General features: G+C 37.1%; 1 protein-coding gene across 4 annotated transcripts in view; it reads right to left on the reverse strand.

The window, feature by feature from the left end:
- The window catches only part of LOC125670049 (tolloid-like protein 1), a 37,937-nt gene extending 10,531 nt beyond the window's left edge, over positions 1 to 27,406 (reverse strand). For all 4 annotated transcript variants that reach the window (XR_007368104.2, XM_048904970.2, XM_056163712.1 and 1 more), the window contains exons 1-11: positions 26,333 to 27,406; positions 25,611 to 25,707; positions 23,608 to 23,729; positions 22,879 to 22,996; positions 22,606 to 22,784; positions 22,039 to 22,266; positions 20,806 to 21,018; positions 20,586 to 20,699; positions 20,284 to 20,429; positions 17,617 to 17,812; positions 17,243 to 17,365 (exon numbers count right to left, since the gene is read on the reverse strand). Coding sequence is in view for 3 of the 4 variants with exons in the window: in XM_048904970.2 (XP_048760927.2) it covers positions 17,243 to 17,365; positions 17,617 to 17,812; positions 20,284 to 20,429; positions 20,586 to 20,699; positions 20,806 to 21,018; positions 22,039 to 22,266; positions 22,606 to 22,784; positions 22,879 to 22,996; positions 23,608 to 23,729; positions 25,611 to 25,707; positions 26,333 to 26,435 (1,639 nt within the window). In the remaining variant the exon portion in view is untranslated. The remainder of the gene's footprint in view (positions 1 to 17,242; positions 17,366 to 17,616; positions 17,813 to 20,283; positions 20,430 to 20,585; positions 20,700 to 20,805; positions 21,019 to 22,038; positions 22,267 to 22,605; positions 22,785 to 22,878; positions 22,997 to 23,607; positions 23,730 to 25,610; positions 25,708 to 26,332) is intronic.
- Positions 27,407 to 27,831: the final 425 nt, after the last annotated feature.

Raw genomic sequence — 27,831 nt, forward strand, 5'->3', positions numbered from 1 at the left:
CCTAACACAGTACATGTACTCGCTATCTTAACGTTCTAGTCTACTGTAGAACCTAACACAGTACATGTACTCGCTATCTTAACGTTCTAGTCTATTGTAGAACCTAACACAGTACATGTACTCGCTATCTTAACGTTCTAGTAGTACCTAACACAGTACATGTACTCGCTATCTTAACGTTCTAGTTTACTGTAGTACCTAACACAGTACATGTACTCGCTATCTTAACGTTCTAGTAGTACCTAACACAGTACATGTACTCGCTATCTTAACGTTCTAGTAGTACCTAACACAGTACATGTACTCGCTATCTTAACGTTCTAGTAGTACCTAACACAGTACATGTACTCGCTATCTTAACGTTCTAGTAGTACCTAACACAGTACATGTACTCGCTATCTTAACGTTCTAGTAGTACCTAACACAGTACATGTAATCGCTATCTTAACGTTCTAGTAGAACCTAACACAGTACATGTACTCGCTATCTTAACGTTCTAGTCTATTGTAGAACCTAACACAGTACATGTACTCGCTATCTTAACGTTCTAGTAGTACCTAACACAGTACATGTACTCGCTATCTTAACGTTCTAGTCTATTGTAGAATCTAGCACAGTACATGTACTCGCTATCTTAACGTTCTAGTCTATTGTAGAACCTAACACAGTACATGTACTCGCTATCTTAACATTCTAGTCTACTGTAGTACCTAACACAGTACATGTACTCGCTATCTTAACATTCTAGTCTACTGTAGTACCTAACACAGTACATGTACTCGCTATCTTAACGTTCTAGTCTACTGTAGAACCTAACACAGTACATGTACTCGCTATCTTAACGTTCTAGTCTACTGTAGTACCTAACACAGTACATGTACTCGCTATCTTAACGTTCTAGTAGTACCTAACACAGTACATGTACTCGCTATCTTAACGTTCTAGTCTATTGTAAAACCTAACACAGTACATGTACTCGCTATCTTAACGTTCTAGTAGTACCTAACACAGTACATGTACTCGCTATCTTAACGTTCTAGTCTACTGTAGTACCTAACACAGTACATGTACTCGCTATCTTAACGTTCTAGTCTATTGTAGAACCTAACACAGTACATGTACTCGCTATCTTAACGTTCTAGTCTACTGTAGTACCTAACACAGTACATGTACTCGCTATCTTAACGTTCTAGTCTACTGTAGTACCTAACACAGTACATGTACTCGCTATCTTAACGTTCTAGTCTACTGTAGAACCTAACACAGTACATGTACTCGCTATCTTAACGTTCTAGTCTACTGTAGAACCTAACACAGTACATGTACTCGCTATCTTAACGTTCTAGTAGTACCTAACACAGTACATGTACTCGCTATCTTAACGTTCTAGTCTACTGTAGTACCTAACACAATACATGTACTCGCTATCTTAACGTTCTAGTAGAACCTAACACAGTACATGTACTTGCTATCTTAACGTTCTAGTAGTACATAACACAGTACATGTACTCGCTATCTTAACGTTCTAGTCTATTGTAGAACCTAACACAGTACATGTACTCGCTATCTTAACGTTCTAGTCTACTGTAGTACCTAACACAGTACATGTACTCGCTATCTTAACGTTCTAGTAGTACCTAACACAGTACATGTACTCGCTATCTTAACGTTCTAGTAGTACCTAACACAGTACATGTACTCGCTATCTTAACGTTCTAGTCTATTGTAGTACCTAACACAGTACATGTACTCGCTATCTTAACGTTCTAGTAGTACCTAACACAGTACATGTACTCGCTATCTTAACATTCTAGTAGTACCTAACACAGTACATGTACTCGCTATCTTAACGTTCTAGTAGTACCTAACACAGTACATGTACTCGCTATCTTAACATTCTAGTAGTACCTAACACAGTACATGTACTCGCTATCTTAACGTTCTAGTAGTACCTAACACAGTACATGTACTCGCTATCTTAACGTTCTAGTAGTACCTAACACAGTACATGTACTCGCTATCTTAACGTTCTAGTCTACTGTAGTACCTAACACAGTACATGTACTCGCTATCTTAACGTTCTAGTAGTACCTAACACAGTACATGTACTCGCTATCTTAACGTTCTAGTCTATTGTAGTACCTAACACAGTACATGTACTCGCTATCTTAACGTTCTAGTACTACCTAACACAGTACATGTACTTGCTATCTTAACGTTCTAGTAGTACCTAACACAGTACATGTACTCGGTATCTTAACGTTCTAGTAGTACATAACACAGTACATGTACTCGCTATCTTAACGTTCTAGTAGTACATAACACAGTACATGTACTCGCTATCTTAACGTTCTAGTCTATTGTAGAACCTAACACAGTACATGTACTCGCTATCTTAATGTTCTAGTACTACCTAACACAGTACATGTACTCGCTATCTTAACGTTCTAGTAGAACCTAACACAGTACATGTACTTGCTATCTTAACGTTCTAGTCTATTGTAGAACCTAACACAGTACATGTACTCGCTATCTTAACGTTCTAGTCTACTGTAGTACCTAACACAGTACATGTACTCACTATCTTAATGTTCTAGTCTACTGTAGAACCTAACACAGTACATGTACTCACTATCTTAACGTTCTAGTCTACTGTAGAACCTAACACAGTACATGTACTCACTATCTTAACGTTCTAGTAGTACCTAACACAGTACATGTACTCGCTATCTTAACGTTCTAGTCTATTGTTGAACCTAACACAGTACATGTACTCGCTATCTTAACGTTCTAGTCTACTGTAGTACCTAACACAGTACATGTACTCGCTATCTTAACGTTCTAGTCTACTGTAGTACCTAACACAGTACATGTACTCGCTATCTTAACGTTCTAGTCTACTGTAGAACCTAACACAGTACATGTACTCGCTATCTTAACGTTCTAGTCTACTGTAGAACCTAACACAGTACATGTACTCGCTATCTTAACGTTCTAGTAGTACCTAACACAGTACATGTACTCGCTATCTTAACGTTCTAGTCTACTGTAGTACCTAACACAATACATGTACTCGCTATCTTAACGTTCTAGTAGAACCTAACACAGTACATGTACTTGCTATCTTAACGTTCTAGTAGTACATAACACAGTACATGTACTCGCTATCTTAACGTTCTAGTCTATTGTAGAACCTAACACAGTACATGTACTCGCTATCTTAACGTTCTAGTCTACTGTAGTACCTAACACAGTACATGTACTCGCTATCTTAACGTTCTAGTAGTACCTAACACAGTACATGTACTCGCTATCTTAACGTTCTAGTAGTACCTAACACAGTACATGTACTCGCTATCTTAACGTTCTAGTCTATTGTAGTAGCTAACACAGTACATGTACTCGCTATCTTAACGTTCTAGTAGTACCTAACACAGTACATGTACTCGCTATCTTAACATTCTAGTAGTACCTAACACAGTACATGTACTCGCTATCTTAACGTTCTAGTAGTACATAACACAGTACATGTACTCGCTATCTTAACGTTCTAGTAGTACCTAACACAGTACATGTACTCGCTATCTTAACGTTCTAGTCTACTGTAGTACCTAACACAGTACATGTACTCGCTATCTTAACGTTCTAGTAGTACCTAACACAGTACATGTACTCGCTATCTTAACGTTCTAGTCTATTGTAGTACCTAACACAGTACATGTACTCGCTATCTTAACGTTCTAGTAGTACCTAACACAGTACATGTACTTGCTATCTTAACGTTCTAGTAGTACCTAACACAGTACATGTACTCGCTATCTTAACGTTCTAGTAGTACATAACACAGTACATGTACTCGCTATCTTAACGTTCTAGTAGTACATAACACAGTACATGTACTCGCTATCTTAACGTTCTAGTCTATTGTAGAACCTAACACAGTACATGTACTCGCTATCTTAACGTTCTAGTACTACCTAACACAGTACATGTACTCGCTATCTTAACGTTCTAGTAGAACCTAACACAGTACATGTACTTGCTATCTTAACGTTCTAGCCTACTGTAGAACCTAACACAGTACATGTACTCGCTATCTTAACGTTCTAGTAGTACATAACACAGTACATGTACTCGCTATCTTAACGTTCTAGTACTACCTAACACAGTACATGTACTCGCTATCTTAACGTTCTAGTCTACTGTAGAACCTAACACAGTACATGTACTCGCTATCTTTACGTTCTAGTCTATTGTAGAACCTAACACAGTACATGTACTCGCTATCTTAACGTTCTAGTAGTACCTAACACAGTACATGTACTCGCTATCTTAACGTTCTAGTAGTACCTAACACAGTACATGTACTCGCTATCTTAACGTTCTAGTTTACTGTAGTACCTAACACAGTACATGTACTCGCTATCTTAACGTTCTAGTAGTACCTAACACAGTACATGTACTCGCTATCTTAACGTTCTAGTAGTACCTAACACAGTACATGTACTCGCTATCTTAACGTTCTAGTAGTACCTAACACAGTACATGTACTCGCTATCTTAACGTTCTAGTAGTACCTAACACAGTACATGTACTCGCTATCTTAACGTTCTAGTAGTACCTAACACAGTACATGTACTCGCTATCTTAACGTTCTAGTAGAACCTAACACAGTACATGTACTCGCTATCTTAACGTTCTAGTCTATTGTAGAACCTAACACAGTACATGTACTCGCTATCTTAACGTTCTAGTCTATTGTAGAACCTAACACAGTACATGTACTCGCTATCTTAACCTTCTAGTCTATTGTAGAACCTAACACAGTACATGTACTCGCTATCTTAACATTCTAGTCTACTGTAGTACCTAACACAGTACATGTACTCGCTATCTTAACGTTCTAGTCTACTGTAGAACCTAACACAGTACATGTACTCGCTATCTTAACGTTCTAGTCTACTGTAGTACCTAACACAGTACATGTACTCGCTATCTTAACGTTCTAGTAGTACCTAACACAGTACATGTACTCGCTATCTTAACGTTCTAGTCTATTGTAAAACCTAACACAGTACATGTACTCGCTATCTTAACGTTCTAGTCTACTGTAGTACCTAACACAGTACATGAACTAGCTATCTTAACGTTCTAGTCTATTGTAGAACCTAACACAGTACATGTACTCGCTATCTTAACGTTCTAGTCTACTGTAGAACCTAACACAGTACATGTACTCGCTATCTTAACGTTCTAGTCTACTGTAGAACCTAACACAGTACATGTACTCGCTATCTTAACGTTCTAGTAGTACCTAACACAGTACATGTACTCGCTATCTTAACGTTCTAGTCTATTGTAGTACCTAACACAGTACATGTACTCGCTATCTTAACGTTCTAGTCTACTGTAGAACCTAACACAGTACATGTACTCGCTATCTTAACGTTCTAGTAGAACCTAACACAGTACATGTACTCGCTATCTTAACGTTCTAGTCTATTGTAGAACCTAACACAGTACATGTACTCGCTATCTTAACGTTCTAGTCTATTGTAGAACCTAACACAGTACATGTACTCGCTATCTTAACGTTCTAGTAGTACATAACACAGTACATGTACTCGCTATCTTAACGTTCTAGTCTACTGTAGTACCTAACACAATACATGTACTGGCTATCTTAACGTTCTAGTAGAACCTAACACATTACATGTACTTGCTATCTTAACGTTCTAGTAGTACATAACACAGTACATGTACTCGCTATCTTAACATTCTAGTCTATTGTAGAACCTAACACAGTACATGTACTCGCTATCTTAACGTTCTAGTCTACTGTAGTACCTAACACAGTACATGTACTCACTATCTTAATGTTCTAGTCTACTGTAGAACCTAACACAGTACATGTACTCACTATCTTAACGTTCTAGTCTACTGTAGAACCTAACACAGTACATGTACTCACTATCTTAACGTTCTAGTAGTACCTAACACAGTACATGTACTCGCTATCTTAACGTTCTAGTCTACTGTAGAATCTAACACAGTACATGTACTCGCTATCTTAACGTTCTAGTCTACTGTAGTACCTAACACAGTACATGTACTCGCTATCTTAACGTTCTAGTCTACTGTAGAACCTAACACAGTACATGTACTCGCTATCTTAACGTTCTAGTCTACTGTAGAACCTAACACAGTACATGTACTCGCTATCTTAACGTTCTAGTAGTACCTAACACAGTACATGTACTCGCTATCTTAACGTTCTAGTCTACTGTAGTACCTAACACAATACATGTACTCGCTATCTTAACGTTCTAGTAGAACCTAACACAGTACATGTACTTGCTATCTTAACGTTCTAGTAGTACATAACACAGTACATGTACTCGCTATCTTAACGTTCTAGTCTATTGTAGAACCTAACACAGTACATGTACTCGCTATCTTAACGTTCTAGTCTACTGTAGTACCTAACACAGTACATGTACTCGCTATCTTAACGTTCTAGTAGTACCTAACACAGTACATGTACTCGCTATCTTAACGTTCTAGTAGTACCTAACACAGTACATGTACTCGCTATCTTAACGTTCTAGTCTATTGTAGTAGCTAACACAGTACATGTACTCGCTATCTTAACGTTCTAGTAGTACCAAACACAGTACATGTACTCGCTATCTTAACATTCTAGTAGTACCTAACACAGTACATGTACTCGCTATCTTAACGTTCTAGTAGTACATAACACAGTACATGTACTCGCTATCTTAACGTTCTAGTAGTACCTAACACAGTACATGTACTCGCTATCTTAACGTTCTAGTCTACTGTAGTACCTAACACAGTACATGTACTCGCTATCTTAACGTTCTAGTAGTACCTAACACAGTACATGTACTCGCTATCTTAACGTTCTAGTCTATTGTAGTACCTAACACAGTACATGTACTCGCTATCTTAACGTTCTAGTAGTACCTAACACAGTACATGTACTTGCTATCTTAACGTTCTAGTAGTACCTAACACAGTACATGTACTCGCTATCTTAACGTTCTAGTAGTACATAACACAGTACATGTACTCGCTATCTTAACGTTCTAGTAGTACATAACACAGTACATGTACTCGCTATCTTAACGTTCTAGTCTATTGTAGAACCTAACACAGTACATGTACTCGCTATCTTAACGTTCTAGTACTACCTAACACAGTACATGTACTCGCTATCTTAACGTTCTAGTAGAACCTAACACAGTACATGTACTTGCTATCTTAACGTTCTAGCCTACTGTAGAACCTAACACAGTACATGTACTCGCTATCTTAACGTTCTAGTAGTACATAACACAGTACATGTACTCGCTATCTTAACGTTCTAGTACTACCTAACACAGTACATGTACTCGCTATCTTAACGTTCTAGTCTACTGTAGAACCTAACACAGTACATGTACTCGCTATCTTAACGTTCTAGTCTATTGTAGAACCTAACACAGTACATGTACTCGCTATCTTAACGTTCTAGTAGTACCTAACACAGTACATGTACTCGCTATCTTAACGTTCTAGTAGTACCTAACACAGTACATGTACTCGCTATCTTAACGTTCTAGTTTACTGTAGTACCTAACACAGTACATGTACTCGCTATCTTAACGTTCTAGTAGTACCTAACACAGTACATGTACTCGCTATCTTAACGTTCTAGTAGTACCTAACACAGTACATGTACTCGCTATCTTAACGTTCTAGTAGTACCTAACACAGTACATGTACTCGCTATCTTAACGTTCTAGTAGTACCTAACACAGTACATGTACTCGCTATCTTAACGTTCTAGTAGTACCTAACACAGTACATGTACTCGCTATCTTAACGTTCTAGTAGAACCTAACACAGTACATGTACTCGCTATCTTAACGTTCTAGTCTATTGTAGAACCTAACACAGTACATGTACTCGCTATCTTAACGTTCTAGTCTATTGTAGAACCTAACACAGTACATGTACTCGCTATCTTAACCTTCTAGTCTATTGTAGAACCTAACACAGTACATGTACTCGCTATCTTAACATTCTAGTCTACTGTAGTACCTAACACAGTACATGTACTCGCTATCTTAACGTTCTAGTCTACTGTAGAACCTAACACAGTACATGTACTCGCTATCTTAACGTTCTAGTCTACTGTAGTACCTAACACAGTACATGTACTCGCTATCTTAACGTTCTAGTAGTACCTAACACAGTACATGTACTCGCTATCTTAACGTTCTAGTCTATTGTAAAACCTAACACAGTACATGTACTCGCTATCTTAACGTTCTAGTCTACTGTAGTACCTAACACAGTACATGAACTAGCTATCTTAACGTTCTAGTCTATTGTAGAACCTAACACAGTACATGTACTCGCTATCTTAACGTTCTAGTCTACTGTAGAACCTAACACAGTACATGTACTCGCTATCTTAACGTTCTAGTCTACTGTAGAACCTAACACAGTACATGTACTCGCTATCTTAACGTTCTAGTAGTACCTAACACAGTACATGTACTCGCTATCTTAACGTTCTAGTCTATTGTAGTACCTAACACAGTACATGTACTCGCTATCTTAACGTTCTAGTCTACTGTAGAACCTAACACAGTACATGTACTCGCTATCTAAACGTTCTAGTAGAACCTAACACAGTACATGTACTCGCTATCTTAACGTTCTAGTCTATTGTAGAACCTAACACAGTACATGTACTCGCTATCTTAACGTTCTAGTCTATTGTAGAACCTAACACAGTACATGTACTCGCTATCTTAACGTTCTAGTAGTACATAACACAGTACATGTACTCGCTATCTTAACGTTCTAGTCTACTGTAGTACCTAACACAATACATGTACTGGCTATCTTAACGTTCTAGTAGAACCTAACACATTACATGTACTTGCTATCTTAACGTTCTAGTAGTACATAACACAGTACATGTACTCGCTATCTTAACATTCTAGTCTATTGTAGAACCTAACACAGTACATGTACTCGCTATCTTAACGTTCTAGTCTACTGTAGTACCTAACACAGTACATGTACTCACTATCTTAATGTTCTAGTCTACTGTAGAACCTAACACAGTACATGTACTCACTATCTTAACGTTCTAGTCTACTGTAGAACCTAACACAGTACATGTACTCACTATATTAACGTTCTAGTAGTACCTAACACAGTACATGTACTCGCTATCTTAACGTTCTAGTCTACTGTAGTACCTAACACAGTACATGTACTCGCTATCTTAACGTTCTAGTCTACTGTAGAACCTAACACAGTACATGTACTCGCTATCTTAACGTTCTAGTAGTACCTAACACAGTACATGTACTCGCTATCTTAACGTTCTAGTAGTACCTAACACAGTACATGTACTCGCTATCTTAACGTTCTAGTAGTACCTAACACAGTACATGTTCTCGCTATCTTAACGTTCTAGTCTACTGTAGTACCTAACACAGTACATGTACTCGCTATCTTAACGTTCTAGTCTACTGTAGTACCTAACACAGTACATGTACTTGCTATCTTAACGTTCTAGTCTACTGTAGAACCTAACACAGTACATGTACTCGCTATCTTAACGTTCTAGTAGTACCTAACACAGTACATGTACTCGCTATCTTAACGTTCTAGTAGTACCTAACACAGTACATGTACTCGCTATCTTAACGTTCTAGTAGTACATAACACAGTACATGTACTCGCTATCTTAACGTTCTAGTCTATTGTAGAACCTAACACAGTACATGTACTCGCTATCTTAACGTTCTAGTCTATTGTAGTACCTAACACAGTACATGTACTCGCTATCTTAACGTTCTAGTAGTACATAACACAGTACATGTACTCGCTATCTTAACGTTCTAGTCTATTGTAGTACCTAACACAGTACATGTACTCGCTATCTTAACGTTCTAGTAGTACCTAACACAGTACATGTACTCGCTATCTTAACGTTCTAGTCTACTGTAGTACCTAACACAGTACATGTACTCGCTATCTTAACATTCTAGTCTACTGTAGTACCTAACACAGTACATGTACTTGCTATCTTAACGTTCTAGTAGTACCTAACACAGTACATGTACTCGCTATCTTAACGTTCTAGTCTACTGTAGAACCTAACACAGTACATGTACTCGCTATCTTAACGTTCTAGTAGAACCTAACACAGTACATGTACTCGCTATCTTAACGTTCTAGTAGTACATAACACAGTACATGTGCTCGCTATCTTAACGTTCTAGTAGTACATAACACAGTACATGTACTCGCTATATTAACGTTCTAGTCTATTGTAGAACCTAACACAGTACATGTACTCGCTATCTTAACGTTCTAGTCTATTGTAGAACCTAACACAGTACATGTACTCGCTATCTTAACGTTCTAGTAGTACCTAACACAGTACATGTACTCGCTATATTAACGTTCTAGTCTATTGTAGAACCTAACACAGTACATGTACTCGCTATCTTAACGTTCTAATCTATTGTAGAACCTAACACAGTACATGTTCTCGCTATCTTAACGTTCTAGTCTATTGTAGTACCTAACACAGTACATGTACTTGCTATCTTAACGTTCTAGTAGTACCTAACACAGTACATGTACTTGCTATCTTAACGTTCTAGTAGTACCTAACACAGTACATGTACTCGCTATCTTAACGTTCTAGTAGTACCTAACACAGTACATGTACTCGCTATCTTAACGTTCTAGTAGTACCTAACACAGTACATATACTCGCTATCTTAACGTTCTAGTCTACTGTAGTACCTAACACAGTACATGTACTCGCTATCTTAACGTTCTAGTCTACTGTAGAACCTAACACAGTACATGTACTCGCTATCTTAACGTTCTAGTCTACTGTAGAACCTAACACAGTACATGTACTCGCTATCTTAACGTTCTAGTCTACTGTAGAACCTAACACAGTACATGTACTCGCTATCTTAACGTTCTAGTACTACCTAACACAGTACATGTACTCGCTATCTTAACGTTCTAGTAGTACGTAACACAGTACATGTACTCGCTATCTTAACGTTCTAGTAGTACCTAACACAGTACATGTACTCGCTATCTTAACGTTCTAGTCTACTGTAGAACCTAACACAGTACATGTACTCGCTATCTTAACGTTCTAGTCTACTGTAGTACCTAACACAGTACATGTACTCGCTATCTTAACGTTCTTGTAGTACATAACACAGTACATGTACTCGCTATCTTAACATTCTAGTCTACTGTAGTACCTAACACAGTACATGTACTCGCTATCTTAACGTTCTAGTAGTACATAACACAGTACATGTACTCGCTATCTTAACGTTCTAGTCTACTGTAGTACCTAACACAGTAAATGTACTCGCTATCTTAACGTTCTAGTAGTACATAACACAGTACATGTACTCGCTATCTTAACGTTCTAGTAGTACCTAACACAGTACATGTACTCGCTATCTTAACGTTCTAGTAGTACATAACACAGTAAATGTACTCGCTATCTTAACGTTCTAGTCTACTGTAGTACCTAACACAGTACATGTACTCGCTATCTTAACGTTCTAGTAGAACCTAACACAGTACATGTACTCGCTATCTTAACGTTCTAGTAGTACATAACACAGTACATGTACTCGTTATCTTAACGTTCTAGTAGTACCTAACACAGTACATGTACTCGTTATCTTAACGTTCTAGTCTACTGTAGAACCTAACACAGTACATGTACTCACTATCTTAACGTTCTAGTAGTACCTAACACAGTACATGTACTCGCTATCTTAACGTTCTAGTCTATTGTAGTACCTAACACAGTACATGTACTCGCTATCTTAACGTTCTAGTAGTACCTAACACAGTACATGTACTCGCTATCTTAACGTTCTAGTCTATTGTAGAACCTAACACAGTACATGTACTCGCTATCTTAACGTTCTAGTCTATTGTAGAACCTAACACAGTACATGTACTCGTTATCTTAACGTTCTAGTCTACTGTAGAACCTAACACAGTACATGTACTCGCTATCTTAACGTTCTAGTAGTACCTAACACAGTACATGTACTCGCTATCTTAACGTTCTAGTACTACCTAACACAGTACATGTACTTGCTATCTTAACGTTCTAGTAGTACCTAACACAGTACATGTACTCGCTATCTTAACGTTCTAGTACTACCTAACACAGTACATGTACTTGCTATCTTAACGTTCTAGTAGTACCTAACACAGTACATGTACTCGCTATCTTAACGTTCTAGTCTACTGTAGAACCTAACACAGTACATGTACTCGCTATCTTAACGTTCTAGTCTACTGTAGAACCTAACACAGTACATGTACTCGCTATCTTAACGTTCTAGTCTATTGTAGTACCTAACACAGTACATGTACTCGCTATCTTAACGTTCTAGTAGTACATAACACAGTACATGTACTCGCTATCTTAACGTTCTAGTCTATTGTAGAACCTAACACAGTACATGTACTCGCTATCTTAACGTTCTAGTAGTACCTAACACAGTACATGTACTCGCTATCTTAACGTTCTAGTCTACTGTAGTACCTAACACAGTACATGTACTTGCTATCTTAACGTTCTAGTCTACTGTAGTACCTAACACAGTACATGTACTCGCTATCTTAACGTTCTAGTCTATTGTAGTACCTAACACAGTACATGTACTCGCTATCTTAACGTTCTAGTAGTACCTAACACAGTACATGTACTCGCTATCTTAACGTTCTAGTCTACTGTAGTACCTAACACAGTACATGTACTCGCTATCTTAACGTTCTAGTCTATTGTAGAACCTAACACAGTACATGTACTCGCTATATTAACGTTCTAGTCTATTGTAAAACCTAACACAGTACATGTACTCACTATCTTAATGTTCTAGTAGTACCTAACACAGTACATGTACTCGCTATCTTAACGTTCTAGCCTACTGTAGAACCTAACACAGTACATGTACTCGCTATCTTAACGTTCTAGTCTACTGTAGAACCTAACACAGTACATGTACTCGCTATCTTAACGTTCTAGTCTATTGTAAAACCTAACACAGTACATGTACTCGCTATCTTAACGTTCTAGTCTATTGTAGAACCTAACACAGTACATGTACTCGCTATCTTAACGTTCTAGTCTATTGTAAAACCTAACACAGTACATGTACTCACTATCTTAACGTTCTAGTAGTACCTAACACAGTACATGTACTCGCTATCTTAACGTTCTAGTAGTACATAACACAGTACATGTACTCGCTATCTTAACGTTCTAGTCTATTGTAGAACCTAACACAGTACATGTACTCGCTATCTTAACGTTCTAGTACTACCTAACACAGTACATGTACTCGCTATCTTAACGTTCTAGTAGTACCTAACACAGTACATGTACTCGCTATCTTAACGTTCTAGTAGTACATAACACAGTACATGTACTCGCTATCTTAACGTTCTAGTCTATTGTAGAACCTAACACAGTACATGTACTCGCTATCTTAACGTTCTAGTGTATTGTAAAACCTAACACAGTACATGTACTCACTATCTTAACGTTCTAGTAGTACCTAACACAGTACATGTACTCGCTATCTTAACGTTCTAGTCTACTGTAGAACCTAACACAGTACATGTACTCGCTATCTTAACGTTCTAGTAGTACCTAACACAGTACATGTACTCGCTATCTTAACGTTCTAGTCTACTGTAGAACCTAACACAGTACATGTACTCGCTATCTTAACGTTCTAGTCTATTGTAGTACCTAACACAGTACATGTACTCGCTATCTTAACGTTCTAGTAGTACTTAACACAGTACATGTACTCGCTATCTTAACGTTCTAGTCTATTGTAGAACCTAACACAGTACATGTACTCGCTATCTTAGCGTTCTAGTAGTACCTAACACAGTACATGTACTCGCTATCTTAACGTTCTAGTCTACTGTAGTACCTAACACAGTACATGTACTCGCTATCTTAACGTTCTAGTCTACTGTAGAACCTAACACAGTACATGTACTCGCTATCTTAACGTTCTAGTAGTACCTAACACAGTACATGTACTCGTTATCTTAACGTTCTAGTCTACTGTAGTACCTAACACAGTACATGTACTCACTATCTTAACGTTCTAGTCTACTGTAGAACCTAACACAGTACATGTACTCGCTATCTTAACGTTCTTGTAGTACCTAACACAGTACATGTACTCGCTATCTTAACGTTCTAGTAGTACCTAACACAGTACATGTACTCGCTATCTTAACGTTCTAGTAGTACCTAACACAGTACATGTTCTCGCTATCTTAACGTTCTAGTCTACTGTAGTACCTAACACAGTACATGTACTCGCTATCTTAACGTTCTAGTCTACTGTAGTACCTAACACAGTACATGTACTTGCTATCTTAACGTTCTAGTCTACTGTAGAACCTAACACAGTACATGTACTCGCTATCTTAACGTTCTAGTAGTACCTAACACAGTACATGTACTCGCTATCTTAACGTTCTAGTAGTACCTAACACAGTACATGTACTCGCTATCTTAACGTTCTAGTAGTACATAACACAGTACATGTACTCGCTATCTTAACGTTCTAGTCTATTGTAGAACCTAACACAGTACATGTACTCGCTATCTTAACGTTCTAGTCTATTGTAGTACCTAACACAGTACATGTACTCGCTATCTTAACGTTCTAGTAGTACATAACACAGTACATGTACTCGCTATCTTAACGTTCTAGTCTATTGTAGTACCTAACACAGTACATGTACTCGCTATCTTAACGTTCTAGTAGTACCTAACACAGTACATGTACTCGCTATCTTAACGTTCTAGTCTACTGTAGTACCTAACACAGTACATGTACTCGCTATCTTAACATTCTAGTCTACTGTAGTACCTAACACAGTACATGTACTTGCTATCTTAACGTTCTAGTAGTACCTAACACAGTACATGTACTCGCTATCTTAACGTTCTAGTCTACTGTAGAACCTAACACAGTACATGTACTCGCTATCTTAACGTTCTAGTAGAACCTAACACAGTACATGTACTCGCTATCTTAACGTTCTAGTAGTACATAACACAGTACATGTACTCGCTATCTTAACGTTCTAGTAGTACATAACACAGTACATGTACTCGCTATATTAACGTTCTTGTCTATTGTAGAACCTAACACAGTACATGTACTCGCTATCTTAACGTTCTAGTAGTACCTAACACAGTACATGTACTCGCTATCTTAACGTTCTAGTCTATTGTAGAACCTAACACAGTACATGTACTCGCTATCTTAACGTTCTAGTAGAACCTAACACAGTACATGTACTCGCTATCTTAACGTTCTAGTCTACTGTAGAACCTAACACAGTACATGTACTCACTATCTTAACGTTCTAGTAGTACCTAACACAGTACATGTACTCGCTATCTTAACGTTCTAGTAGTACCTAACACAGTACATGTACTCGCTATCTTAACGTTCTAGCCTACTGTAGAACCTAACACAGTACATGTACTCACTATCTTAACGTTCTAGTAGTACCTAACACAGTACATGTACTCGCTATCTTAACGTTCTAGTAGTACCTAACACAGTACATGTACTCGCTATCTTAACGTTCTAGCCTACTGTAGAACCTAACACAGTACATGTACTCGCTATCTTAACGTTCTAGTAGTACCTAACACAGTACATGTACTCGCTATCTTAACGTTCTAGTCTATTGTAGAACCTAACACAGTACATGTACTCGCTATCTTAACGTTCTAGTCTACTGTAGTACCTAACACAGTACATGTACTCGCTATCTTAACGTTCTAGTACTACCTAACACAGTACATGTACACGCTATCTTAACGTTCTAGTACTACCTAACACAGTACATGTACTCGCTATCTTAACGTTCTAGTAGAACCTAACACAGTACATGTACTCGCTATCTTAACGTTCTAGCCTACTCTTGTACCTAACACAGTACATGTACTCGCTACTCTTGGCGGGACCAGACAGTCACAGCTCAGAGATCTACTGACATGTACTGATAATGTACACTTTTATTGAAATCTTTTATGATAATTGTGAAGTAGTGATGTACAATGCACTTCTTAATCTTAACTGCAGTTTTTCCATGATCAATAGATCGGGGCAGTATTGTGTCGGTGGTCTACAGAAAACAATATCTTTTCACTTGATGGTTATTGAATTTTGCAATTTTGAGGATGCGGGATACAGCAGACTATATCAAACGAAAAAAGAAGAACAAATGCTGGTATAGAAATCAATTTAATTTTTTAAAGATGCATGGGGGTATGAACGACGACACTTTACACCTACATACCTCATGAAGCGCATGCTCGCATTTACGCTTCATGAAAAGTGTGTCAGCGTGAAGCGTTAATGTTCATACCCTCATGTATTTTCAAAAACGATTTTTTTAACGTTGTAATTTCATTTCTGTCGGAGAATTCCCAGTCGTTAAAATCGTCGTGGTATATCTATCCCGATCCACTTATTCGCATTTACATGTACGCTTATCGTTCACATTCATGAGGAAATGGCTATCAATTTAATTGGTACAGATATCGAAGGCAAAAACATTGGAAATGCAAATTTTTTTTTTTTTTTTTACAATGAATGTTTGAAAAGGCGGTTTTTCTTGAGTACAAATGGACAGATAACAGAGAATGATGAACTAAATATGGTTATATTGACTAATCACTCCTGTTTTCAATCACAGGTCCTTGTAAAATTTGATATATATCATGAAGTATCTTTCTCTTTTAGAAAATGAAACCAAGTGGACTCTGAGTGCATGTTGATTGTATATTGTTTAACGTCTCGCATGAAAATTTTTCACTCACATGGGATGCAAAATTTAGGCCATATGCTTGGCGTAAAGGGTCTTTCAGCAGAAAGGGATCTTTATCGCGCCAAACCTGCTGTGACACGGGACCTCGGTTCTTGCGGTCTCATCCGAAAGACCACTCCATTTAGTCACCTCTTACGACAAGCAAGGGATACTGAGGACCTATTCTAACAAGGAACCTCATGGGATCAAGTAGACTGAAACTTTATTTAAAATCCAGATCAATAGTGGACTATCAACGCATGCATATAGAACTACTACTGACCTTCACATTTTTTGCCGTCAGAGTGAAGTTCATAGCCTAGTTTGCATTGACATTTATAACCTCCCATGGTGTTGATACAATCCTGTTCACATCCGTGACTTCCCGTCGCACATTCATCAATTTCTGAACAGAAAATTAACAATATATCTATGTGAGAAACGGTCCTTTGTGTTTCATTTTTGTGAACTAACGTTAAATAAATTACTAAAGAACAATTGAATTTCTAATGAACTTAACATAATGGTAATATAGGCTTGGTGTTTTCCTTTTTTAATATTCGGTATAATATTTCACGGAATTTTATGCATGTACCGTAAAAAGCGATAATAAAAATGCAGTAAAAATAATGTCGCTAACAGCAACACAAGCTATACCTTTAAGAAATTTCAATGAGAATCCTCTCTTCATCACGCTGTCATCAGAGAAGAACTTAATGTAGATTTGGTTTGATGTAGACTTAACTGGATTTGGTGGAGAAAACCCACAAAGCATCGCCAAGATAGGGGCGTTCTCATCAGTGCCATCACGAACTTCTAAGTGATCATACACACAGTCATCGTGACTTTCGATCTTGAAATAAATATGAATATCATTACAAGAGTTGAAGAGAATCGGTTATACTGGTAGTTGCTCTCCAACTTGCGTCATGCCATACAGGTTCCTAGATTACAAATATGGACTCCTTCGAGTAGAGTGTGGAGGCAAACCCAGATGAAATTCTTAGACTAGTGAACCCATCTGTAATTATTTTGAAGTATTGGCTTTTCCGTGCTACTTTACAAATCATTAATACATGTCACACATTTGGGGAACTTGTATATTTTACTCCATTTCCCGCGAATGGACTGTTTCATTAGGATTTTGAAGACAGATCTACAAACTCGGATCAAAAACAAGATCAATATCAAAGCATTGATTAAAGAGTATTAATAACTTTAACCTTTGGGTTTTGACCTTGAATGAGCAACAACTGTGTGGCCCCTTACTCTTTAACATCTTTATCAATGACCTCTTTCACTTTGTAAATAAATGTAATCTCTACAACTATGCAGATGACAATACTTTATCAAAATCAGATAAATCTTTAAATCATGTAATAGCAGCACTTCAAGATGACAGTAGATCTCTGATTAAATGGTTTAAATCAAACAAAATGCAGGCAAATCCAGAAAAATTCCAAGCTATCTCTGTTGGAAACAAAACACACAATGAAAACATAGTTTTTGATTTAGATGGGATACAAATTTCATGTGATGAAGAAATAAAATTGTTGAGTATTACAATTGATTTTAAACTTTCTTTCAACACACATATTACCAATATTTGTAAAAAGGCAGCAAGGCTATTAAATGTTCTTAAACGAATAGGCAAACATCTTAGCAAATTAGGTAAATTAACCATATATCATTAATTTATTATGTCAAATTTTAGTTATTGCCCGTTGACATGGCACTTCTGCACTGAACAAAACACCCGCAAAATTGAAAAGATTCAGGAAAGAGCTCTGAGGTTTATCTATGGTGACTATAAAAGTACTTACGAAAACCTATTAAAACAATCTAAATTGCCTTCACTAAAAACCAGAAGAATGCGAACAATAGCTTTAGAAACTTTTAAAATTATCAACAAACTGTCCCCACTTTTTTTTTACAAGATCTAGTTGTTATAAAAAACCATTCATACAATTTTAGATATACAAATACAGCGGAAGTACCAAGACCTAGAACATCCAGGTACGGGATTAAATCTTTCAGGCATGAGGCAGCAAAGCTCTGGAACTCTTTGCCAAACGAAGCAAGAAATATTACATCATATAATCTATTCTCAAATTATATTCAAAATTGGTGTGGGGAATTAAATTGTAAATGCAGCTCATGCAAATTCCAGCCTCTCCTGCCTAAATCTTAAAGTTTTGATCTAACTTCTAACTATGCTTCTAAGCTTACATGTACAAATTTAACTGTTTTATTTTTACTCCGCTCTGTCTCTTAGGTATGCATATTTATTTATTCTATGTATATATCCATATTTTTATGTTTGTGTTGCAAACTGTTTTCAGTTTTGCATGCGCATCTTAATATAGCTAGTCCCTGTGTATATATATGCATGACTTGTGATGTCTGTATACATGTATGCGTCCTGTTTTATTTCAATTTTCTGTTTTTATGTCTATGCATGCAATTATATATCATTAGTGCTTTGTGGGTTTTTTAATGCTATATAGTCGGTTAAAGAGCTCTTAGCTCATGTTTATTGTTTACCTGTATATAGTTCCGACTTTAAATAAAAATTACTTACTTATTTACTTACTAATGATGGCTTCCTCAAAGGAGAATTTAACAAATTTTGACCATTAACTTACTGTTGAATTTGACAAGTTTTCAAGCCACGAATCCTTTGAGATATGACTATGTGGTTTAGATTAGAATTTATACCCTCAGATATTACTACTTTATATATAGTTTTATTGACTACCATTCCCAAGGTCCTGGATCCAAAATAACATTGTCTTTGGACAAAGGCAGTCCACACATTCGGGTCATATGTTATTCTTTTTTTAAAGTTTGATGGATAGTAATAAACAGAACGGACGATCTAACTTCCAAAGTAAGCACATCAATTTTGAACAACTGTACAGCGGTGTCTGATCATGTCCAGCGATGTCTGATCACGTATAGCGGTGTCTGATCACGTACAGCTGTGTCTGATCACGTATAGCGGTGTCTGATGACGTATAGCGGTGTCTGATGACGTACAGCGGTGTCTGATGACGTACAGCCGTGTCTGATGACGTACAGCGGTGTCTGATGACGTATAGCCGTGTCTGATCACGTACAGCGATGTCTGATCACATGTAGCGGTGTCTGATCACGTACAGCGGTGTCTGATTACGTACAGCGGTGTCTGATCACGTACAGCGGTGTCTGATCACGTACAGCGGTGTCTGATCACATATCAACATTCGGACAATTAGGAATACACACTGTATATGCTCATCCGAAACTTTGAGTACTGTAAAAATTTCAGTGTTGATAGCTCACCTCCAGATAATCAAACAGTAGAGCTACTGAGTATCCTTCAGACACTGTTATCACCCAAACACAGTTTTTGTTAGGGTGGTAGTCATCAGGATAATTGGGACTCGTTAAGTGGCCATAATCCTTGTTGATCAGGCCGCCACATTTGGCTGTAGAAAGAAATGAGAAGATGAGGTAAACGACTTTCTAACTATTATATATGTTTACTGCCGTAAAATGGCTGAAATAATGCCAAAATGGCGTAAAACCACAAACAACCAATCAATCATGTGTGTTTGTCGTATTATTACTGTAATATTTGTTACCTTCGAAATTTGCTTCAAATCCCGAGTCTGTGTTATTACTTGACTGGAACGACAACCACAGTCTGTTTCCGGTGGATTCAATTGGCGGAGGAATGGTCGTCCCACAATAGCGGCCTGAAATTTTGGACTTACAGATCTCATTTTCATACAAGCTGCTGCGGACAAATTACATGTATGAGGCCAAAAACAACCCCTGAACTGATAAGAATTTTCAACTAACCAATTAAACGTGAGTTCTGGAAGTGTCCGTCTCTAATTTCAAGATAGCTGTTCGAACACACGTCTGGAGTGTCTGGGATACTGAGTGAAGTTATGTTTAGGTTGACTTTTTCGCCGTACGCCGCCGTGATCCGCCACTGACACTGTTTTGTTGTACCATTCGTTGCGTTAAAGGATATCATGCCCGATGATTCTTGACGAGTTGCTCCACAACCTTTAATATTGGAATACTCTGAATGTCTGCTACATGTTTCTTGTATCAGATACATTTATTAGTAAGGCGCCGTTTTTATTAAACCAAATAAGAGGAATCATCGATTTATTTCTTCTTCAAAGAAAATGGGAATGGAATGATTCTTCGCCAAGCATTAGAAGTAAAAGTCAGGGGTATCTCAGATGAGACCTTGGAATCCGGGGTTTCATTTCACGGTTTGTTTCTGGTACAATAAAGATCATCACTGCATATATACGTCGACATCTGTAGCAATTTACTTACAGCTGTTGACGTTTACACAGAACTGAAATATTTTCGAATGAGACATAATACAACATGAAATGTCAATTTAAAGAAGTATTAAACATCACTTAAACGATTTAGTGATATCACTATTGAATAAGCGATATCCATACTCGCAGTTTTATCTGAATAAATCATTGATTTGGCAAAATTTGATGACATCACAGGAGGGTGGAATTACTTTAAGCAATTAAATATCACTTAAGGAGGATTGTTACACCAGAAAAATTTGATATGGATGAAAAGTGAAGGATATTGAAATTCAAAACTTTCAAATTCACTTTATTTAGACAAAAAATTCAGTTTTAGGAGAAAGAAATCTGCAAAAAAAAAAAAAAAAAAAAAAAAAAAAAAAAACAACAACAAAAAAACCACCTGTTGGTCTCGAACCTGCGATCTACAGTTCTGCAGTCGACGTGATAACCTACTGAGCTGTGAGTTTTGAAATGAATAGACAAATATAGATGATACTTATATATTCATCCGTGTTTTAAAAGGAAGTCAGCCATTATGACGATGTAGAGTACCTCCTTAAATGATAAATCGCTATACTGGATTCTTTTAAGTGATATCATTACTTACATGTAATCAATAAGTGATGCCATTTAAATAATGAAGTGATATCACTTCTTCGCCTTTTTACTACATGAAATAATAACAATTTGATATTAATAAAAAATAATAACCTCCATTCTATGGACTGAATGTTATACCTACTTGGGCATTTGTAGAGTTTATTGGTTTGTATGATATCTCCAACACTGATACGGTGTCTTTGACCAATCTCTGGAACGTCATGATTTTTTGTTTTCGGTACAATAGTATCCAAGATGCTTGTTCTGGCAAACGTGTTCCTGGCATAATGCATAATGCTAGAAAAGTCGTATTTTTCGCCAAGAGAATTTATCTGAGACATGGACATCTTCGCAAAATTGTTTTCATGGTCTGAAAAGACAAGAACCATTGTGGCGAATAAACAGGTTAGGCAATCTTACTAACTCTCCCAGTGATGTACCTTTAACTGTTTTATCATACCAATTTGAAGTTAAAACCTAAATGAACATAATTTTTGGGGTGTTTTTTACTAGAACATTTATCACTATGTAATAGACAGCCATAAAAGCTGTGTAAAATCTACTATATGTACATGGTTAAAGTTTCTTCGCCAAGCAAGATGATTTCTAGTTAAGCTAAGCATCAGTGATTCACGACAATGATAAAGCTCACCAAATATCAGTAATGAATCAAGCACAATGGGTATCAAGATTTATATATCCTACTTACTCTCCTGGATGTTCTGAGTCAAAATTTGTATGTAGTTATCTCTGTCCGGCCGCGTGTGCTCGTGCCAGAATCCAATCACGTGACCCAATTCATGAACAACTATGCCGAACTTATCGCAATTCTTCCCAATAGAGATGGCTTGTGCCCCACGCAACTCCCTCCCAACGAAAGAACAACATCTTCAAAAGACAGTACAAGTTTAATTGAGCAAAGAGATCATGTCTACAGATCAGAAAAGGACACAAAACATCGTAAATGAAGAATCATCCTCACCCGCATGGTCTCTGTGTGAAGATAATGAAGTCAGGCTCGTACGTTCGTTCAACGAAGGTTATGCACGTATAGTTTTCCCAGTGACGCATTGCGGTCACAAAGATGGCTTTTTGGTATGCTAAAAATTGAAATATTCAATATACAGTATAATGTCATTTAGTTTTATAGTTATAGCTAATCAGTTCTGGTCATTATTGTAATTCCATTTAATAAATTCTATCCTTATATTTTATGTGTCTGGATGATATTGTGTAAATTTACAAATCTGAAAAATTAAAAAATAACTTGAAAAGAAAACTCCCAACAATTTTATGTAAATCTTGAAAATTGATGCCTATAAAACATTTGTGAAAGTATTTTACCTTAACGAGACTGGGAGTGTGGGTGGGTGAGTGTTAGACCATTAATATTTTTAAAAGTGTTTGAATATTATTTATTTTGATTTCCTATCGGAATGCACACATTAATATCAACATTAAAATACATTTCAGAGATTATATGCTTAAAATATTATGAATATTGTTTTAAGAAATATATTTTTGATAAGACAGTACATGTATATAGAATAGTGGTATTGTTCCTAATTTAGCTGGCTCAATATGCTTTCTTCCTCACTGGAATATCTTTTATAATCGTATAAAGCATTCTGTTGATGTCAAAATTATGGAATGCATCTTTCATTGACCACACAACCTCCTTAAAAAGGCAGAAATATGTATTATTACATACCCGTGAAGTTTGAGTGGATTTCATAGGGAATGACGCCATGTTGCCAGAGACGCGATGGGTCTGCGGTAGCCGCACGACGTCTTCGGAAGTGTCGTGGGAACGTTCTGTGTGTTGGTATATACCTACAAAAATTAACAAAGGTCTTGTATACAATACAAGCAATAGTTAAAATCTTATTTTCGTGGAACTCAAGAGAAGAGAATATTGGTTATCATAGCATACCATTATGTATAATTACAACGATACGAAACGTGTTTTTAATGTTCAGAGAGGTTTATCTGCTTGTTTGATTTTAAAAGGCGTCACCAGCTGTAGGTGAAGTGTCACCAATTCAGATCTATGCCTAGCGCTCAGAGCCGTAGCGCTACAGTGAAGTTCTTTATTGTGCCAATGCCTGCCACTACACGGGTCTCTGGTTTCTAAGTTTTCATCCAAAAAGACCCGCAACTATCAATTCGAAATACCAAACGTTTGCAAGAAATGAGCGGGGCCAAACTCTTCAGAGAAGTAGACAAACATAGCCTACATCCACTTCTCTTCGCAAACCTTCATGTTTCGATTCTGGAAAATCTGTAAATGAATAAAAATCTTTGTCGGTTTACGTTTCAAACCGACGTTCCGGCTCAAATATGCCCGGATTTACCTGATAGACAAGTTTTATTTCGGCTTCCAGAAGAGAGGTTAATGTAGACTAAGCCTGTCCACTTCTTTCAAGAATAGAACCCATGGCCCCTCGGTCACGAATAAAACACTAACCACTGAGCCATCGCGTCACAAAACGAACACTCTAACCACTCAGCCACCGTGACCGATGTACACGATTAGAACGCTCTAACCACTCAACCACCGCGACAGATGTACACGAATAAAACGCTCTAACCACTCAGCCACCGTGACCGATGTACACGAATAAAACGCTTTAACCACTCAGTCACAACGTCACAAATAGAACGCTTTAACCACTCAGTCACAACGTCACAAATGGAACGCTTTAACCACTCAGTCACAACGTCACAAATAGAACGCTTTAACCACTCAGCTACAACGTCACAAATAGAACGCTTTAACTACTCAGTCACAACGTCACAAATAGAACGCTTTAACCACTCAGTCACAACGTCACAAATAGAACGTTTTAACCACTCAGCTACAACGTCACAAATAGAACGTTTTAACCACTCAGTCACAACGTCACAAATAGAACGCTTTGACAACTCAGTCACAACGTCACAAATAGAACGCTTTAACCACTCAGTCACAACGTCACAAATAGAACGTTCTAACCACTCAGTCATAACGTCACAAATAGAACGCTTTAACCACTCAGTCACAACGTCACAAATAGAACGCTTTAACCACTCAGCCACAACGTCACAAATAGAACGCTTTAACCAGTCAGCCACAACGTCACAACCACTCAGCCACTGCGACTGATGTACACGAATAGAACGCTCTAACCACTAGACCACCGAGAGCGATATAGTGTTCAAATAGTTAAAACTTATTGGAAGGGTTTTGTAAGACAGTTTTCTTCTTAAACTTCTGATTTGGATACCGAGAAATCATACGGTCAAGACAATATTCCACTGACTGAATTGTAAAATATTCTATTTCCGAGAGGCATTTGAAAATACAACCCAATTTTACTTTTTAAAGTTCATTTCGTATAGACTACACCGCTGGAAGTGTCGGTTTTGTGCCGCCTAAAACCATGTAAAAGACCGATCCTCATATTCTCAGATCTCTTCAGATCTTGCGTCCAATTTCAGCTCCACAGCAACTGCATGATAAATAATCATTGTACAACTACAGTAGAAAAAACATGCCCCTATTTAAACACGGTTCACACGGTTTAAAACAAACCCTCACTGAATCACACAGCGAAAACAAAGGAACGGTTTTTTTTTCCCCTTTCAGTGGAAGAGGGTTTGTTGAATTTCGAAATGCGTGAAATCATCGACGGAAATGAGATTGCTTGATCATAATTTCAAATACTTGCTTACGGAATCTGTCGTCTGCTTTGTCTTTGACGAGAGCGCAGTAAGTTTCTGTAGTACGTTAGTCCCCCAGTATCGCAAGCGATGTCCTCAAAACGATATGCTAAAATAGAGAAACATGAAATTTAGTTTTTTCATGTAACTGTTAATACATATCTATTTCTGTTTGTGCGTTTTGTGTGATATTTTGTCAAATGCTTTCGCTTATTGCGATAACAAGAACATTTAGACATAACCGAAATATCTTTTTTCAAACACGTGTTTGTAAATAGAGTCAGCCATTTATGTTAAAAAAATAATAATAAGCATACTAAAATACGGTCTTTGAAGTAATATCAGTGAAGGTGCAGATTCACCACTTAATATGTTCACCCATTAAAGAAAATGTGACAAGAAGGGGATCATTCAATACGAAAATTTCTTTGTTTTAAAGTGTTTATCATTAAACTTCCGTGATTGGATACTTTGTTTTAGATTGTTTTGTAAAATTTATGAAACTAATATTGAAAGCGTGAAATGGACGAAAATCAATGTAGAAAATTTACGAAAAAATACCTTTAAATACATTACAAACATTTATTTTAAATAAAATTTTAAAAAGCTAATAAAATATTTTTTTAAAAAGAAAAAAAAAAACCCAGTCATCTTATAGCCTTTTTCATCGGAGAGTTGTGCTGGTGATATGTCTTTTAAAAACCAGTCAGATTTCATCAATAAGAATTCATTACCTGCCTTGCTGGGATCTGCATAGAGGCCACTGGTCACAACGTCAGACGACCAAGAAAACCCGAACAGAACAACGCACACAAAACAACACGGGCCTAAATGCATAATTGAATTTCCCAAAACCTTTATATTTCTCGCATTTCGTGTTCAGTTTTGATGCACCCCTTTCCTATCCTACTGGTGCATCTTGAACTGATGTCAGTTCTCGACAAACCTCGATTTCAGAATGTCCTTGGCAAGCTTTTTTTGCCGTATTGAACCAGCTGTGAGTAATATAAATAATTGTAGATAAAAATGAGATCGGGCACACATGCTTTCTATCTCAAATCACACAATTATCACTGCTGTATATTGAAGTCTCTTTGAAAGAGTCAAGATAATATGTTTGGCCACTTTTGATCATTCAAAACGAACGTGATTGGAGAGAAATTTTACACGCGGGAGAAGACAATAAAAATCATAATAAAGAATGTAAAAAAAATAACGAGCTCCGTTTTTCCTCTCTTACTCCAACTTTTTTTTGTCTGTTCGGTATTCTACGAATAAATGGAAATACTTAGTGCGTTGAATAGAGTAAATGAGAGATTTCATCTGTCCAACCCAGTACACGATCTGTCTGTGCAGTTTAATTTTTCTTGGCATGTGCAGAGAAATACACACCAATGTGGAAGCCAAAGACACTTATTCCAGCACTGAACCGTTTCGATAACATTTACCCAGATTCAGTAACTTGTAGCGTAAATGAACAATGGCCATGGTGAAGTTCTGATGAAATAACGATGAACAATTTGATATGTCTCAAATATATGTGTTTATATGAGGTAAATTTTCAAGTTGGTACTTTGGGCTTTGTGAATTAAGCAATTGTCTTCGGCCCAGTAACAATGGATTTCCACGAAACACTCCGTAATGCAACAAGTGTAATCGTCACAGGTGGCACGTGATTCAGTTTCACATCTCATGGTACCTTAATTATTTTAAAGGGTATCGATATCTTTTTTTAATTTAAATTTACTACCATTAAAAGACGGTGATATCTGCAGTTCTGCAGTTCAAAAAGTGTAAAAAAAAAAAAATAAAAAAAATTCTTCTTTGAAAAAGAAGACAAGGTGAGAAATGCTGACAGAAAAGTCGTGTCTTGGCTCCACAAGAATAAAGAATCTTCTCCGCACGCTAGAGTGCCAATCAAAAGATTTATTCACTTACAAAGTATCAGTAACAGTAGACGAATGTATCTAGAACATGTGGCCGCAACACATGAGATGATTGATGTGTTTAGTATCTTCAAAAGCATGTCGTATTTAAACTCGCGGAGAAAATACTACCTTCCAGTCTGGTGATGTAATCTAACCCCCCCCCCCCCATGAACTTATCACACTAGAAAGAGAAGTTATGAACTCCCCATAGTGTCCTTTGGTCGGACTCCGTGAGCTCTTAATGAAAATGCCAATAAACTGGCACAATATAGTTGGTTTGGTAAGTTGTTCAGTCTAAGTCTGTC

This window comes from Ostrea edulis, chromosome 4, assembly GCF_947568905.1.
Source record: "Ostrea edulis chromosome 4, xbOstEdul1.1, whole genome shotgun sequence".
In the NCBI taxonomy this organism is placed as follows: Eukaryota; Metazoa; Mollusca; class Bivalvia; order Ostreida; family Ostreidae; genus Ostrea; species Ostrea edulis.